Here is an 18,754-nt window from a genome sequence, read left to right on the forward strand (position 1 = left end):
TTATGAGCTTTTAAGTTATATTTGAACCCTTGTTGAGCTAGGTTGAGGGATTTAAGCTTATTATTTGAGTGTTAAAAGTTTTAAGTGAATAGAAACTTGAAGGGATTGTATAAGAGCCCTTTGGAATCGAAATCCAAGTATAAAGGTTATTAGAAACTTGGTTGAAACTTCAAATATAGTAGAACCCTTACTCGATTAGGAGATTTAAAGAGAGTGGACATAGGCAAGGAAGTGTCGAACCACTATAAAATATGAGTTTGCTTTCTCAAATTTTATCTTTTTATATTTGTATTCCTTTTGCTTAAATTTACTATGTTTGAAAAAGAATTTTTTAAACCCTAATTCATCTTCTTTTGGGTGTTTTCTCTATTAAGATTAACATTTATTTTCTCATTATTTTTCAAAACTATTTTTAAAAATGATTATCAAACAACCATTAAATTTTTGGTCAAAAAATTATAGAAGTAACCATTAATTTATCTCACAACTAATTTTCTGATATAACATTGTAAAAAAAAATATAAAAATAAGAAAAAAAAAAATAATCGATTAAAAGAGTAACATATTTTTTATATAAATGTCCTTAATTATTTTCATGGTTTTAAAAACCGGACCAGACCGACCGGTCATGGTTTCAGTCCGGTCCAGTCATTTAGGTCGAAAAGTGTTTAAACTGATGATCCAACCAGCAAACCGGATAAATCGGACGGTTTCCCTCGAACCATCCGGTTCAACTTTTTTTTTTTTCCATTTTAGTCATCCCCCGCCGGCAGGACCCCCACCCTCTACCCTGTTGGAATCCCCCTACCTAGCGTAAGAAAAGCCCCTTCCCCTATCGTCCCCCGCCGGCAAAACCCCTACCCCCCTGCAAAACCCCACCCCTCACCTCCTCGCATTGGAAGAAGAAATGAGAATTCAGAGTAATGGTCGAGTGCGGTGACTTACAGAGAAGATCAATGATAAGGCGTCCGTCGAAGAGACAACTAGTTGATATGCAGAAAAATGTATGACCATTGGGGAAGTTGACTAGGAAGCTGAGCCCGACGATGAGTCCGCCAATGTCAGAGTTGGAATTACCGAAAGAGAAGATAATGGGAGTGTGGTGGCATTGAGAAATAACCGGGTTTGGGAGAGAAATGAGAAGCCATGAAAGAAAAAAGAAAAAGAAATGGGGAGGAGGAAGAAGACGAGAGAGCAGGGGAGAGTGAGATTGAGAACTGAGAAGCCCTTGCTGGGAACTCTTGTCCCTTTCAGAGGCTTTGCCCTTTCCTCTTTTATCCTATTAACAGTTTAAATAAAATATGAAGGATTGACAATAAGAATTTATTAAGAATTAAATAAAAATAAAATTATAGTTTATTAGAATAAATTTAAGAATTTCTAAATATTTTTTTTAACAAATAAATAATTTTAAAAAATTTAAAACTCACATTCCATGTTCTTGCCATTTTTTTTTCTTTTTAAAATGGCATGTGAGTTTTTCTTTCATGATTAAAGAAAAATCAAGACAATTATGAGACTAATTTAATGATTTTTAAATAACATTTTAATTTTTAAATAATATATAAATTATTATTTTAATTTTTATAATTATTTTAATTTTTAATAATTTATAAATTATATATTTATAATATAACCGGTTCGACTAATGATCCGTGAACCGATAACTTTTATAGTTCAATGATCAGTCCGATTTTGAAAACATTGAGTATTTTAAATATTTATAATATTTTTAAAAATAATTATTTTTATAAAAAAATAATAAAAATATTTTTATCAGAAATTAAAAAAAAAATTCAACGGTTAAATTTTTAAAATTGGGTTGTAAACAATACTTTTAATCAAATAAAAAAAAATCATCCAAAAGGTACAAGGGACCATTTTAATTGTTTATTTTTCATTTTCCCTAGGAGATAAATACAGTGTCAAAATCATCATCATCATATTGAAGAAGACTTGTCTGTTTCAAGTTTCAGGATGTCTTTATTTCTTCTTTCATGCGCCTAAAGAAGATTGGATGGAGACATAGAAACCACCAAGAAATTTGGCCATTAGCCAGAGATCACCTTTTCCTCTTGGTGATTAGTGGCAATGGTGGGGGTTTATTATTCGTCAACAAATGGGCTTCTGTGTCCTCACATTACTACACCATCATTATACTACATCTATTTATTCTTAATTATGATTTTCAGTTTTAATTTGTTTTTGCATTGTTGCTTTTCTTTTTCTTTTTTTCTTTTTTTATTTTTTATTTTTTGGCTTATAGAAGTATTTTTTTAATTCTAACTTTGAGGCTTATATTTTAATCCATTTCCAAGGTTTTTTTGGAGGAATTTGGGGAGAAGAAAATAAGTTTTTTTTATTGGGAATTATTTTAAAAAATTGTTTTTCACTCTTTTTTTAAAAAAAAAAGCTTCTAAATATGAGTTCAATAATTTTTCACATAAAATCATTTTTTGATTTTGAAAATAAAATATTTTCTAATGTCATATTGTATTATTCTCCATTGAACACATGTATGTATATGGGGATTTACTTTTTAGAGTTCATGTATCGAAGAGGTCGAATGTAAGCTCCCTGAGGTCCAATCTCGGCTTAGTCCATTTTTTTGGTGCTCACATATTTTAATTATTTTGAATTGTTTTCTCTAATATTTTGGAGACTATTGTAAAAAAATAATTATACAAAATATGAAAAATGATTGGAAAATGAAATAACAGAAATAAATTTTATTTTTAAGAACTATTTATACCACAAAAAATAAATTGAAAATATTCTAAGTTCTCAAACTGAATTTTATTTTATAATTTTTAAAATTGTATTTTGAGAATTAATTTTGAAAATATTTTCCAACATACCATAAAAATTTAATTTATATTTTATATTTTAGTTTCCATTATTTTTTTATCATGAGAAAAAATAATTAAAAAGTTATCACATCTTATCTTTTTTTTCAATTTTAGAAGGATTTGGTGTGATAATATTTATTAAAATAAGCCTCTAAAGTTGAAATATTTTTTTTTACATACTTATGATTTAAAAAAAATCAAAGTATGTTGTAAAAAGAAATATTTTATATTAAATAGAAGTTGGAATTATTTTATATCTTTAAAAATAAAAAATAGAATAATCAGTTAAAGAAGCAAACTAATTAAATAAATCAAAAAAATGAAATATTTTCCCAGTTCTGTATCTGTGGCCAACGGAAACTGATTTTCTGCAACCAGTGCAGCTGCCAAGTGGGGCATGGGCCAAGTTGTCAGGCCTAATGAACTAGAATGGGAGACTACAGGCCCACTAAGGTTAGGATTTTTTCGAGTAGGATAAACTGATGATGTTCCTTTTGTTTGTACTGGGAAGAAAAAAACTAAAAAAAAAAAAAAAATCTTATTTATAAATTATTTTCTATTTTTTATATAACAAAAAATAGAATATACGAAAATTTTATTTTATTTTATTTTATAATTTATTTATTACGGATCTGTAAGAATTATATTTTAAGTACGAGTAAAGTGTGAGAGATAAAGAAATGGAAAAAAAAAGAAGAAAAAAAATTAGAGAAAAACAAAAAATATATTTAAGTTTAATAAATTTTTTCTTTCATTATTATGAAAATTTTTAAAAAATATGTGTTTAAATATTGCTTATCATATTTTATTTTTGTTTTAAGTTCCATTGATGCGGAAATGTAGCCCAACCCACTCAATTGAGTTGAGTTTCGGGTTAATTAGTGTTGGCCCGGTGTGAGATTGGGCTGGGTTGGTTTTAGAGAAACATGTTCAGGGCCCAATAATAATTTTGTCTACTAATAATCAAAGTATGATATCTGCTTTTTTATTCACAAATATCGTTATAATATGATTAATTTAATTTGCATATTTTATTATGTGATGTCTCATATTGGATATAGAATAAAGTTTTTGATACTATATAAATATGAGTTTCTCTTAACCGTACAGACGAATTTTAAAATTGTGAGGGCACATTTAAAGTATATAATATCTACATGATTAGGTAAATGGTGTTTGTCAATATCCCATCATATCACACACATTTTCCATCCACCTTCTTCCTTCTTCTTCTTCTCGACTTAATTTCTCCCCTTAACCTAAAAAAGAGTCTTATCTCGGGGAGCTTCACACTTTATCACTTTAATAAATTGGTTCAAGCTATTTGCAATATTGTATTTTAATGGGGACAATTCAAGAGAATTCTATTGCATCAATTTCTCAAGTTGTCACTTGAATCTCCTTAAAGATATGAGATTTCGATGTTTCACCTAATTATTCTCAGTACTATAATCTCCTCTACCGTTTGAAATTTTAGCAATAATAAGTTTCATAATTTATAAATAATATTATAAATGAATTAAGATTATAAATGTCATTTTGAATGATGAACTTCCTTATAATTTGGATAAAGTAATCCTCAATAAATTGATAACTTCAATTTAATAATGTTTTTAGTAATCCTTGGGGCCAACATGCAAAATTAATAATTAAATAAATTTATAAGATAATACATTAAAGTTATGTTTGGTTATAAGAAAGTGTTAGGGAAAGAAAAAAAATTGTAAAAAAAATTATTTTCTCATATTTGGTTTTACTATGAAAAATATGAAAAAAAGTTAAATATAATTAAAATTATTAAGAAATTTGTATATTTTTGAATTATTTAATTTATATATAGAAGAGTTACATTCATAATTTTTTTTTTGAAATAATATATAAAATTAATTTATTGATTTTAAATTTATTTTTTATTTTTCTTTACTTTTTATTTATTTCTATTTTTCTTCTTTATTTTATTTTCCTCGTATTTTCTTTCAAACAAACTTTCTGGCAATCAAACATACCCTAAGAAAAATTGGTGTAATTTCATATAAGACCCACTTACATAAACTAAAAATTTCCTAACATGCAATTAAATTCATATATTTTGTTTAGGAGGTCTTCTTAAAATTAATGTCTGAATTGGATCTCATATTTAACTTCTTGTAATGCAAGAAAAAGTTCAGATGTGACGTTCTCTTATTATAATAAGAAATTATCCAATGTCGTTATCACTAATCACTTTGATTGCTTTTCTTTCACAGATGGACTCTATAATAGAATTACTCAAGAGATTTGACTAATAAGGACTATCTTTTTATTTTTTGAAATTAATTACTTTATTAATTTATCGAGGTTTAAGGGAGGTGTTTTAATATTTTTAGATAGAAAAAGTAGAAAATTAGCCATATATTTTTTTATTTTAAAAATCTAACTAAAAATGTCTTTAACTATGAAGTTAACAATAAAATTAATAAATTAATAAATTAATAAAATAATAAATGGATTTATTTTCTATTACCATTAGTGAGAAGAAGATCATCCTTGTAAAATATGGTATAATTTTTTTTTTTTTTAATAATTAACGGGAATTATTGTTACCCTAAAAGACAATGTTATAGTTTTGAAAATTTTCCATTGGTGTTATATAATCCAACCTACCTTACCAAAATGTTGGTAATTACCTTGTCGGGGAGCTTTGATTTACATATATGACCCTCCAATACATTCTATTTACGGAAAAAACCCAAGGCCTGGCAGCACTCTCATCTCATTCTTACCGCTACAGGTCTCCATTTTCCTCTGATTTTCCTGCATTTCTTGAAGAGACCCATTTATTTTTGGCCAATTGGGTGTCTGTTTTTGTACGATCCGGATTGATCCGTGTAAACGTCGTTTCTGGGTTCTTGAATTCAGGTAACGCACTCAATACCCATTTGTGGATCTTCTTCAGTTTGTTGTTTTGCACTACTTTTGGTTGCTCAGAAACTGGTGGGAGCCCAACAAAAAGAAAAGAAACCCGATGAAATTGTGAATCCGATGTTTTTTGTTGGTTTGGTTTCTACAAATGCGGAAAACTCGCTAAGTAAAATTGGTTTTTCCATTCTTACCTGGGGATGCTTCAGTTTTCCTTTTTCCACCAAATTAAGATATAAGATTTTTATTGTATTTTATTGTTTTTTTTTAATAATTTATTTCATTTTTTTTAGTAACCGAATGGAGAGTGACAGCGATCGATCCTACGAAATCCTCTTAAGTGAAGTGTTGTTATCTGAAAATGATTTGTATTTTCCTGGGTTTTCTTTGTGAAGCATTGAACTTTTCACTACAAGAATTGAAAGGAGAAATCTGGGAAAATATTTAGTGGAAATAGTTGATGGAGATGATGGGATTCAATGGATGAAAGACGGGTTGAATTTAGCAGAGATGAGCCGCTCTCCTTCGTTTTCTTTGAAAACGGAATCCAACCCGAAGCTAGACCTGAAATCTTTGAGGCAGTGGGTTGTTGCATTTTGCATTATCAAGTTTGATCTTGAGCAGGGTCAGCTAATTGAAGAATGTTACCCACCTGGCTGTCTTACACAAGATGAGGAGCTTGAAGTTGCGTTTAGTTCATTCCCAGACTCTGTTTCCCAGCACCAGAATCGCTCAAGCATCCATGATTGTATCTTCTTTTTCCGGTTTCAAAGAAGGGAAAATTCTCAACGGGGGAAAGTGTCTTCATCTGAAATAACTGAGATTGAGGACAAGGAACAATCTCCAAAGTTGGTGGATCAAGTAAAGAGAATGAAAAATACCGGTGACTGTAAAGGTGCGAAATATTTGTATGGTTATGTGTTTAATAGACAGAGACATGATGAGAGACTAAAGCGAGGTGGGGATCAAAGATCCGTAGTGATATTGTCTCACAATCCTTACTCCAGTGTGTTTAGACCTTTGTTACAAATCATGGGTCCTCTGTATTTTGACATTGGAAAGAAAGCTCTAGAGCACATAGCTTCTTATGTTTCAATATGGCCTGCTCCAATACCTGGTAAGTTAATGGAACTTCCTATTGGTAATGCAATGCTTAAGGTGAACTTGCCGCCTGCTCATAGCTTGTCCTCAGACAGTGGAGTGCTGTTTGAAGAGTCTATCTCTTCAATGGCTCCTCTTCTTCCTACAAATCAATCAGTTCCACAGGGTCTTTTCCATGATTCAGATCTTTTTGGTATATTCAGGGGCCTACTCTTGCAACTTTGGGTGTTGTGGGAGTTGTTACTTATTGGTGAACCTATTCTTATTATAGCACCAACACCGCCCCAGTGTTGTGAGGCTGTTGCTGGTCTTGTTAGCCTGGTTGCACCACTGCTTTGTAGTGTTGACTTCAGGCCTTATTTCACCATTCATGACCCAGAATTTGCCCATTTAAACTCTCTTCAAGAGGGAGATATCTTTCCTCCAATGGTTTTGGGTGTGACAAACCTCTTTTTCCTCAAAGCTCTTCGTACTGTCCCCCATGTAGTTTCAGTTGGAAGCCCTTCTCCTAATTCAAACCGGCCTGTCCTTGCTGCTAGATCTTCTTCTGGGAGATTTTCAGCTAGGCCAGAAGGCTTTGGTCTTCAACAGCTTTCGCTAAGGAAGTTTTCCCCCTCTAATTTGTTGAGTGCTGTTAAGTTGAGGAGAGAGGGTCCCCTTTGTCTCATGACAGAACATAAGGAAGCCATTTGGACTACTTATGCTGCAACAACCAAGCCAGACACTTCTATTTTGAATAGGCTTATTGATGCAGGGATGTCACCAAGGGTTGAGGAGTCAATGTCGGTTGTTAATAACGAGATATTACGTCGCCATTTTTTGGAGCTTACTACAAACTTTTTGGCCCCTTTTGGACCATATTTTAGAGTTATCACTCCTTCTGAAGGATCTTCTCCATTTGTTGATCCTCCTCCTCTTACTCCTTTCAATGCCGATGAATTTCTTGGAAGCTTATCCGCAAGAGGCCCAGGGAAGTTTTTATCAAAGCGGATGAGATCTAACTGGCTGGACCTGTATAGGTAATAAATATTTACTGCCAATTACTTTAACTTACCACTACTTCCACCCTCTTTTTTCTGTCTTTTAACTTGTTTTCCTTGCATACACTATTCTTCATTCTGATTTTGCCTTCCATCATTATTCTGTTGCCTTCTAAAAATTGTTACGAGCTTTGGATGCTTTTCATTTCTATATAGGCGATTTTTGAGGGGCCACAACTTCATGCCATGGTTTCAAAGAAGGCGTGCTGTTGCCGAACAAGAACAACATAGACTATGGAGGCAGGCGAGAATGAATACTGACATACAACATTTTATATCTAAGATGTCTGAACTGGAAATTGTCGATTCTTTCAATGCCATTGAGAGACATCTTCTTGGAGAAATAAAGGTAATTGTTTTTGTTTTTGATATTGTGATATTTTCTATTTGTGTGTGTCATGCTAATGTTTTGAGTGTCTAAACAAATCCTTTCATACCTATATTACTTTAGGGTGTTTTTGAGTTCAAAGAGCAGTTCCAAGGAAGAAGGATAACATCTGCGATTAAAATGATACTTCTTATAAGTTTTTGGATCATGTTAAGAAAGCACTGACCTCTTTGTAGGAGATGTCAAAAAAGTGACTTTGTCTATGGGTCGAATGTTAATTTTATTTCAAGATTAGAAAAATTAGAATAAAAAGGAGAATAAATGATATAGCAAGAACGGGCAACTGGGGTTGAAAGCAGTGTTATCACTAAATATTTGGTCTGGTAGGAACTAGAAAAAAATTTGTGGCTAATGAGGAGTGTATATTTTTGTACTGCATATTATAGCAGCAGCAGCAACATGTGCTAATTTGCTAATATCTGGTTTGTTGCAAGCTCTCCTCCAATAGTTCCCCTTATGAGCCCAACAAACATTGTGCTTCCTAATATGTGGGAAGCTGTTTAGAAGTTGATTCTGCTTTTGAGATTGGGGTAAGGCTGGAGGAAGTGCATGACTCTGACTCTTCACATTGGATTTGTGGTTTTATAGGTTTTTGCTTTGTTTTTATTTTATTTTCTTTTATGTTTTAAAACTTTTGCTTCTTGAAGGAATTAGAACTTGCAGCGATAGTCCAACATTAGTCATTCTCAATCAGTATGTGGGGGTTCAGGTTCATGCTTTAGTTTCAGAGAATTTACACTCTCATATGGGATGCCGTTGTTGTTCTATTTTGAAGATCAAGTTAAGCCCTGCTTATATCTTGTTTAGTTCATTACTTTCTTGAGCCTGAATCCAAATTATTCGTGACTTGACGTCATCATGGTTACATTGATGATAATAAATAGAAAAAGGAAATTGGATTTTGTAATTACAATGTGGTTTGATACTTTTGAGAGTGCATTTATAGAGGATGCTTGCATATGGATTGAGATTGTTGGCGTGTACACTAGAGTTAGAGTATCAAAATTATTTTGTTGAGTATAGGCAAATATTGTTGATTCCAAAGCCCAGAGTTAGTGTGTCTCATTGCTAATGAAGCCATTGACTCCAAAATTCAGAGCTTGAGAGAAGGGTTCCTTTGCAAGTTGGATATTTGAAGGACCTATGATTATACGAATTGGTATTTCCTGGTGTTATTGATGGAGAGAGGATGGGTTTTAATCAAAGATGAGTACTTGGATTGAGTTTTGTGCTTCTATGGTCTTATATTTGGTATTAGTGAATGGAACACTTAAAAGTTCTTTCCATAAGTTTAGGGGCCTCATGTAAAGGGATTTGCTCCCATGTCATCTTTTTGCTTTGGTTATAATAGAGGTTTTAAGCTTCTTTATTTCTACAAAGGTGGAGAAGGTCTTCACCGAAGGTGTAAAGGTTGGGAGAAGGGGTGGTCAGAAGTTAAAGATCTCTCCTTTGTTTGCTGCTAATGACACTTTTTTATTATATAATGTTGATGGGGATGAGTCCTCCAAAATCTGCTCTAGAAAGGAAGAAAAGAACATTGTGCTGATTTAGGATCTTTAGAATCAAGTTTAGTAGTTGGTTATTTAAGTCTTGTTTAGAAATTATAAGTTTTCTTTAACAATTCCCTATTTTAGCAAGTTTTTATACTTTAAACTTTCCATTTTCCAAAGCTATTATATTTAGAAAACTTCTATTTGTAAAAGTTTATATTTTGTAAAATCTTCTATTCTCTAAAAACTTTTTATGTTCTAAATCTTTTAGCTTCTAAAGAACTTTTATTTTGTGAAAAGTTTCTATTTTTTCTTAAGTGCAAGGTTTAGTAGTTTTAGTAAAGAATTAGAAATTCTATTTAATAACCATATAGATTAGGTTTCTTTTTCCATAGTTTGTCAAGTGTTTAGGTTTTCTAAAACCGATAAATAAGGCTATTTAATGTAACTAAGAGATTTGTAGTCACAACCTATATAGATTTAGTGTTGGTTTGCAATGGACTCAAAGACATTTGATCTTTTTGTAAAGGTGGTGGGGGGAGAGGACGTTGAGAGGCATCATTGAGGAGAAAGGAAGACGCCTTTCGGCCTAGATTAGATTTAGGGATTTGAGTTTACACTGCTTGTTGGAAGGGGTGGAAACTTGTTGTAGAGATGAAGACTTAGTGAGGTGGAGTAAAGCTTAGGAGGAAGGTGGAAAGAAGTTCATGTTGGAGCGTTGTTTGAATGGGGCAAGAGATTTTTTATTTTGTTTAGTTGTGACTGAGGAGGTGAAAAGGTTTTCCCCGATCTTCCTTGAAGAAAGGGGTTTCCATGGGGGATATTTTGGCTTAGTGGAGAAGCTTTGTTTGTTAGGAGTTGCCCTTCTATAGAGTTCAAGGGAGTGGTCTCCCCTGTCGAGGCAAGGTGTAGTCCTAAAGGGGACTGTTATCAGGACTTCTGCAGATATGGTTAAGAAAGATCTGGGCATAGGGGGAGAAGTCGTTTGGCTTCAATTGGGGGAGACTGAGATGAAGTGTAGGGAGGATCAATTGAGGAGGTGTCTGGTAGGGTGGTCCAGAGAGGGCTTAGACTTGCTGCTGGATTTTTTTCTTGCTAAAAAGTGTGATGACAAATCTGTGGTCTTTGAAAGGAGGGTTGAAGATATCAGTCTTTGGGGGGGCCTTGATTTTGCTCTATTTTGAAGATAGCATCGAGGCAGAGAGGGTGCTTGCAAGAGGCTATAGAAGGCTCAGGGAGAAAGTTTTGCATTTGGCAAGGTGGACTCCCAAGGTTGGGTGTTTGCTGTTTGCTAAGGAAGTCTAGGTGAGGGTGTTAGGTCTCCCTTTGCATCTGTGGAGTCAGGAGGTGTTTAAGAAGCTAAGGGATTGTTGTGGGGGTTTTGTCGCTATGGATGAAGAAACTTCGCTTTTGTCTCATCTACAGTGGGGGAAGATCTTGGTTAAGTATGATGGGAGAACCATGGTTGACAAGGTGCAAGTGGTAGTAGGGTATTCCAATTTTTCCTTTCAGCTGTGGTGGGAAGCTCCACCTGATTTTTCGATGGTGGTTCTGAGATGTGGTAGCAATGGTCTTTGCAAGATGGAGGAATGGGGAGATGAGGAGGATAGTCCACATGTCGGCGTAGGAGTGGGGAAGGAAGGGCAACCCTGCTAGTTTGCAGGCATTGAAGTGTTGCAGCCTAGTGGCAAGAGTGTTCAGGAAAGAGAGACTGCAACTTCCTGTTTGTTTGATCAGGGAAGGGTGGTGGTGGGAGAACGTAGGAGGTGGTGAGATGGGTACAACTGGAGGAGGAAGGGTCCAATTTGGTTGACCCTGTATTAACGGAGCCTCTAGTGGGGCTGAGTCAGGGACTCAATGATTGGGCTGCTAGAGGTTGGGAAGGGGTTTGGAACCTAGACGCCTGGTTTGCTCTCAAGCCAAAGGCTTTAGTGGGTCTGTTCTTTAAAGGGCCATTTGGCTACAAGTTATGAAGAGGGGGGAGCTTTAAGAGTGGGCCTGGCCTAGGAAAACTTAAATTTAGCTGGGGTTGTGGTCTTAAAGGAGGGTTGTGGTTTTTTCTTTGGACTTGGCTGAGGGAGAGAAGGACTCACTAGGGCTTCTCAAAGAGGGTGGTTTTTCTACAAAGGATCAAGTGACTGAGCAAAGGTGTAGTGACAAAGTTGTGGTTGAGAGGCAAATATTGTTACCACAGAGTCAGTGCTGACCTGTTCCCACATGGCGATCACCGACGAAGCCCTTGTGGCAAAGGCGAATAGGTACCCTACCCTTTCTACTCTCTCTTTCATAGGGATTTTGGATGATGGGAGTTGGACGCTAAGGATGTTGCCAAGATGGTAGTTCTTTGGAGCTTTCAGGAAGTGTCACGAAAGGATCCTTCAAATAAGGACTGGGTGGTTAGGACCGAGCAGCTAGAGGCCTCTCACACCATGGAGCTTGCTTGCATTTTTGAGGGGGCGGATCTTGATAGTCTTGCCAATAAGCTTGTCAACTTTAGTAACCATGTAGGGATGCTAGTGACGGGGTTTGAAAAGGAGATCAACTCCTTTCTAAAGATTTTGGAGTTGAGAAAAGGAAGGAAAGGGCGTGGGGCTAAGGTCTCAAGTGAAAAGAGTAATTTTCCCTTGGCTTCCCATTTTGAGAGGGAAATTCATAAACTAGAGTGCTCCGTTAATTATAATAGCTCTCCGCACCCAATCAGGGGAAGGGAGAGGAGCACTGGGGATTCAACACTAGTATTGTGAGATTATTGTCTTGTTTTAGTGGTGGTTGAGAGTTTTGGGTTTGGCTGGTTTTTGTGGTGGAGGTCCTCCTCCCTATTCTTGGATTCTCCTTCAAACCAACTCTCTTGGGGTTGGGCTTTGTTTAGGTGGTTGGTGTGCTTTCTTTTTGGCCTTATTGTATACTCTATGTTTACTCTTTGTGCCTTTTTGCAAGTGCTTTTAGTATATTCTTCTAATTTACCTTTCAAAAAATAAATTTTTTTTGCAAACCTTGCACATTTCAATGGTGAAACTCCATTATTTTTCTTCTAGGTAAGACTCAAACCCACTTCTATGAATGCACCACATTGAACTGAAACCCAATCCCAATTAAATGGACCACATTAAAGTCTCCATGAATGCACCATAAGTCCTCCCACAACTATCCAACCACTAACAAATCCCTCCCAAAAATTCACTTTCCATGCTCTAATATAATGGAGTCTATTTAATAGAGAAAGCAAGCTCATTCTAGTGGTCAAGGTGGAGGATATGAACTTGTTGGCTTCTATTCTTGGTTATGGAGTAAGAACTTTGCTTTCCACCTATTTGGGTACTATATTTAAATTAGGATTAGTTTGGGATTTAGTGAAGGAAAGGTTTAGAAGATTGACTTGTTGGAAAAAGGCAATACTCCTATTGCGATTAGTAGAGAGGCAGGCTTATGTATATTAAGAGAATCATCTCCAATTTGCCAAATGTACGTCATGTCCTCTATTGTGATCCCTCGCACAGTGAGAATTAGAGTTTAATTTTTTATTAATCAAAAACAAATAGTTGGAAGGATTAGCTGTCCTTCAAGAATGTAGCAGTGATACAACAAGACAAAAGGTAGAAAGATAAAAATAACAAAACAAAAGAGTATTTCTTAAGGTGCCCCTCCAGCAAAAGTTGGACCCTGTTAGTTGGTAGAGCATATATTTTGATAAGAGGAAGGATGGGTTGCATTTATTTTTTAAGTTTTTGTTAGAAACAAAATGTGTTTAGATGTGGTTAAAAAGTATGTGAGAAGGATGAAGAATCCTTCCTAAATTTATACGAAAAAATTGATCAAAAGAAATAGGTGATTCAACCTTCTCCTATGCTAAAAAGGCCTACACATTGATATAGTACCATATGAGATTATACATTATATAGCAACTCAACATTCCTTGAGGGTTAACCCATCTACTTAAAAAATAAACTAAATCAATGCTCCTCTCCTTGCTATCCAAATTCTTTTGATCTAGACATTGAATACCAATCGAGTTGAACAATATCGAGAGAAGCACCCTTAAATATTGTGGTATAAGAGGCCTAGAAAGAGGAACATAAATCATTTAGATCCCATAGCGTCTCTGAAGTTCTCCAATTGTCCTAAAAATTCCTTGTTTCTCTTTTCCACCACCCAATCCAAATCAATGTAAGACAAGCAATTTTCCATAGAACTTTGCCTTTGATGGGACTCCCCATGCACATAATGCAACAATCAGGATTAAGGGCTTTGTAAGGTCTTCTCATTTGTAGCATATCGTTGATGTTGACCTTCTTGTTGGCTTCTAGTTAAGCAAAAGTTTTGACCATAAGTATAGGCTGAGTATTGAAAGTTTTTCTTTTTCTATATATTGGTTGGTTCTGGATGTTTTGTAGTTAGGAAGACTAACTTGTGGAGAGTCATTTTATGTAAATTTTAGTAAGAAGAGAGGGAATGGATTCTCCAGGGAAGGCAGAGGTACACTGTTGGCCTATGGAAAGCTATTCGAAGAGGCTAAGAAGCATTCTGTTCTAGAATGAGCTTCTCTGTGGGCAATGGTCTAAGAACAAAGTTTTGGTACAAGTTTGGTTTGGGTACAAACTCCCTTTCCACTGTGGTTTTTACCTTTTTGCAGAAATGTGTTGGTTGCTGAGTTGGCATGGATGGTCAAGGGCATTGGAATCCTGTAGTCTGGGGGGTTCTTGTGATTGTGAGTTTGGGTTAGTGGGGGCATATCTACAGTCTATCAAATCTGTGGTTATTTGTGATAACATTGTCAATAGGTGGTGTGGTGGTAGCCAAGAATGTTGGTTGAGGAGGTTTTGTAGTTAGGAAGAATAACTTGTGGAGTCATTTTAGGTAAATTTGAGTAAGAAGTGAGTGTATGGATGCCTAAGGAGGAAAGGAAGACGCACAGGGTTGGCCTGTGGAAAGCTATCAGAAGAGGTTATGAAGCATTCTGTTCTGGACTGAGCTTCTCTGTGGTCAATGGTCTAAGGACAAAGTTTTGGTAAGATGTTTGGTGAGGGAACAGAGTCCCTTTCCCAGTGTGGTTTTTTGCTTTTCCCAGAAATGTCTTGGTGTCTGACATTTGAGTTGGAATGGATGCTCAAGGACATTGGAGTCCTGTACTCTGAGGGGTTTGTGTGATTGTGAGTTGAGGTTGGTGGAGGCATTTCTACAGTCTATCCAGTCTCTGTGGTCATTTGTGACAGCAGTGTCCATTGGTGGTGAGATGGGTAGCCAAGAATGGTATTTTCTCTGTTAAATCCTTCTGCAGTTCTTAGGAGTTCTTGTGCCTTGATCATTTCCAGCTAAGGTGGTGTGGGTCTCAAGGCCTCCGTGGGAACCAATTTGGGAGGAAATCCTCATGGTGACTCAGTTTATAAGGTATGGTTGGACTTTCATCAATCAGTGCTGTACATGCAAATCTAGTGAAGAGTCAGCCAACCATATCCTTATCATCCTGAGCTGTCTCATAGTTGTGGTCCTTTTTGTTTTACTTGTTTGGGGTCTCTTGGGAACTTTGTCATAGTAGTATAAAGGAGATACTAATGAGTTGGTATGCCAGTTTCATGTGCAAAAGTCGTAAGGTGATTTGGAAATTAGCCCCTTTTTGCTATCTTAGTGCTTTTGGAAAGAGTGGAATGGTAGGATTTTTGCAGGCTTGGACTGCTTCCGATTGGAGGCACAGAACTTCCTTTAAATATTTGTCCACTTGATCTATGGATGCTTTGGAGGTTAATGATATTTCTTTCCTCAATTTATTGATTGCTTGGGAGGGCCTAGGGGTGATGTAGTGCCTATTATTTTGCTTTGTTGTATTTTTCCCTTTGGCACACTTTTTATACTTCATGTGTACTTGGGTTGTGGACCCTTTTCGCTAGGTTCTATTTTATAAATATCCCTGCATGATATATATATTACATATGGTAGATTACATGGGGATGAGTGTTGTTGGTCTTGGAAAAGGAGTATCAATCAGATTTGTTGATGTAATCAAGGATACGTATAATGGAGCAGTGGCTAGTATGGGAACAATTGTAGAGGAGATGAAGTGAATTTGCAAGCCAATAGAAGGCACAACTACAGAAATTAATAAACTTGCATCAAAGATCAACATTGGCTCTTATATTTTTGTATTTGCTGTATGAACCTATCAGCATGTTCAAAATGTACTATGGTGCATGTTGTTAACTGATGATATTTGTCTTGATTAACAAAACCAGACTGGTGGTCGGTTCCAAGTAAAAACTGTGGAAAGATATTTTAGAATCTGAAGCAGCTACTAGAAAACCTACAACTTTACCAAAGGTTTGAAATAAGGTAGTTTGATGATAGATGTAGAACCAACCTCAGGGGTGTGAAAAATGGGGGGAAAAACCCAAATAACAGACAAAACACCAAAAACTCAGTGAAAATAGGTTAAGCTATGGACCAGCAGACTCATAAATATTCGAGAACTCATTCCACACAAATGGAACAAGGGTGGAGCACTTGTTGCTGAAGATCTATTGGACAACTATGGTTAATCTTGTGGCTAGAGATGGCTGTGCAAGAGAGAACAAGAAAACAAGCTTTTGGGTCTGCTTACAGTAGCTAGATACAATCCTTTCAGATTTCCGGATGTCAGGTCCCTCTGGATGATGGAAGAGCAAATCTGAAATCTATTTGAGAAGACTCAAACCCATAAAAGCATGAGTTTTGGCAGCTGACAGATTGATGACATGGCTTTTTCAGTAGCTGGTGTCACCAAACTGAAAATTCTGACCTGGTGAGGTCCAAGATTGGAAGTTGAAAAGAGACCTCAGAAGCCAGAACTCCAATGACAAAGTTTGCAAGATGTGCTAACAATTTTTTAGGTCTATAATACTATGTTACACTGAGGAGAGTAGAAAAAATAAATCGTGTATGACCCTTTAATGAGGTTACATACGGTGAATGTACAGGATATATAGTAAGAATTTTTAGGCATACCTGCATATTATAGCACTCCCCAGTATTTGGTAGGCTTGAAATTTATCATGTTATATTTGCTTTATAAGCTCATTTCCAATTTATGTTTGATTTAACTGGGGAAACCATGACAATGTTTTTACTTTTTGTTTAAATGCAATCTTCAGCTGCTGCAATCAGAAAGGGGTAATCCAGACTCTGCAGCAACTTTCCAGAAACTGAAGGGTGATCTACAGGCAGTATTTAATTTGCTTCCCAAGGACATGCAGCAGCTTCTGCTTCTCAACCCACAAAAGGCAGCTCTTCTACAAGGAAGTCTTGAAGTGACGGAACTTCCCCCCGGGCACCAAACCACAGAAGTTGGGGTTGTTGCTTCCGCTTCTCCCAGATAACATTCAAGGCATAGTTAAGAATCAGACAGCATTTGGCAAAGTGGGTCTTCTAATGTTGTAAAGCCACGACATATTGCAATCATTTCACAGCATCATTCTGTCACTGGATTGGGAGAACTCTGTTCAGGGCATATTTGTTCACCTAGGTCAGACTCACTTCCTCTCATAATTCTCTTTTCTTTCTCAATCCTGTTCTTTTAACTTAATTAGATTTTCTTTATTTTACTTTTGTCATCTTTCTCTTCATAAACAGGGACAATAATCACAAGCATGCCCGCTTAACTCTCAACAAGAAGCCTTTAAAGTTTTTGTCTCCATGGGTCAAAGACAGATTGAGCGAGGTCATCCAGAACCAGTGGGGAGAGTTGGTGCTGTCTTTCTAGTTGAAGTAGAGGACTCATGTTTCAGTTCTGAAGGAGCTGTAAGCTGCTAGTCTGTAGAATAACTGGGCAGGAGCCCTGGAATTGTTATAATTCAATGTTGTTTCTGTTTTTGCAATGGGTTCCATCTTTCTTCACTGATGAGTGAGTTTCATCAGTAGCAAGCCTTTTATCCCCCACCCCACCCCACCTCAACCCAACAAAATACGAAAGAACAAATTAAAAATTATGGTGTCTTTGATGCATATGTTACCTATGGAGAGGGCCCAAAGCCAAAACCTAAGGAAAAAAAAAACGTTGGTAACATTGGGAGTTGTGTTATGTCTGTAAGATGTGTGTAGAAAAAGAGTAAATAGTTGTGTTGTAATGAACCACTTTTTCCTTTCAGTACAAATATTGTTGGATTTAGATCCAATAATGCTCATGGTTTTAAAATACAGAGCTCAAGAGCTTATGATTTTTTTCTTTTCTTGTGTGTGTGTGTGTATGACACAAGAAAAATCCAAGTGGTAAAAGCAGAGAAAAGGGACCACCATATGGTGACCTGATCCCCCACCGTATGAATGTCAAAATGATGGGGCTCAACCCTTGAAGCCTTGATGGCGACCCCCACGAATTTTTCTCATCTTTCAATCTCGGACTCATCTGTACTTTAAAATCAAATAAACTTGAAAATAAAGGTGGGTCATGAACTCTTATGACTCTGTCTCATCACATTATCGAGGGGACATCACATTTTAAAAGCAAATGATGATTGGTTTAAAGCAATTGCATATTTGTATGTATTATTAGTAGTTCATCTGTCACTCAAATCCCCCCTTTCTTTCAATGGCGGGTGTTATGACAGTTGACAGTTACTCACACTTTGTCATTTCTCATCCTCATTTCAAGAGATGACCCCCCTTTTCAACAAATTAATCTTCTCTATTGACCCCATAAAAGGTGTGTTTATTTGGGCTTATTTGAATTCTTTTCTAACGTCCAACTCATACCTACATTAGGGATGGAACTTGAAAGCCTTAAACAGAATTAACCTGACCAAATCAAGTTAATCTAACTTAATTCAACTTAATTCAATATATTCATTAGATCGGGACTGATTTGATTTTTAATTTCAACCGACAATCTCACAATACATTTGAAATTCCAAAATTCATAGTCTAATGAATGTATTTAAAAGTTCGCGTTTGTCAAACGGGTGATAATGAGTGTTTAATATATAATTATAATCGATCACATTAAAAAATATGATTTTTTTTATTTAT

The 18,754-nt window shown here is 35.6% G+C and overlaps 1 protein-coding gene across 2 annotated transcripts; it reads left to right on the forward strand.

The window, feature by feature from the left end:
- The first annotated feature begins 5,568 nt into the window (after positions 1-5,568).
- On the forward strand, positions 5,569-17,904 carry LOC117904644 (protein DENND6A). Of its 2 annotated transcripts, none has more exons than XM_034817342.1 (5): positions 5,569-5,747; positions 6,041-7,867; positions 8,045-8,237; positions 16,885-17,255; positions 17,363-17,904. In XM_034817342.1, the coding sequence occupies exons 2-4, from the start codon at positions 6,231-6,233 to the stop codon at positions 17,107-17,109; spliced, it is 2,055 nt and encodes a 684-aa protein (XP_034673233.1). In that variant the 5' UTR covers positions 5,569-5,747; positions 6,041-6,230; the 3' UTR covers positions 17,110-17,255; positions 17,363-17,904. The 2 variants fall into 2 exon arrangements, with proteins under 2 accessions (XP_034673233.1, XP_034673234.1); XM_034817343.1 differs by having other exon boundaries at positions 6,143-7,867.
- Positions 17,905-18,754: the final 850 nt, after the last annotated feature.

The sequence above is a fragment of the Vitis riparia genome, chromosome 17 (genome assembly GCF_004353265.1).
Source record: "Vitis riparia cultivar Riparia Gloire de Montpellier isolate 1030 chromosome 17, EGFV_Vit.rip_1.0, whole genome shotgun sequence".
Classification (NCBI taxonomy): domain Eukaryota; kingdom Viridiplantae; phylum Streptophyta; class Magnoliopsida; order Vitales; family Vitaceae; genus Vitis; species Vitis riparia.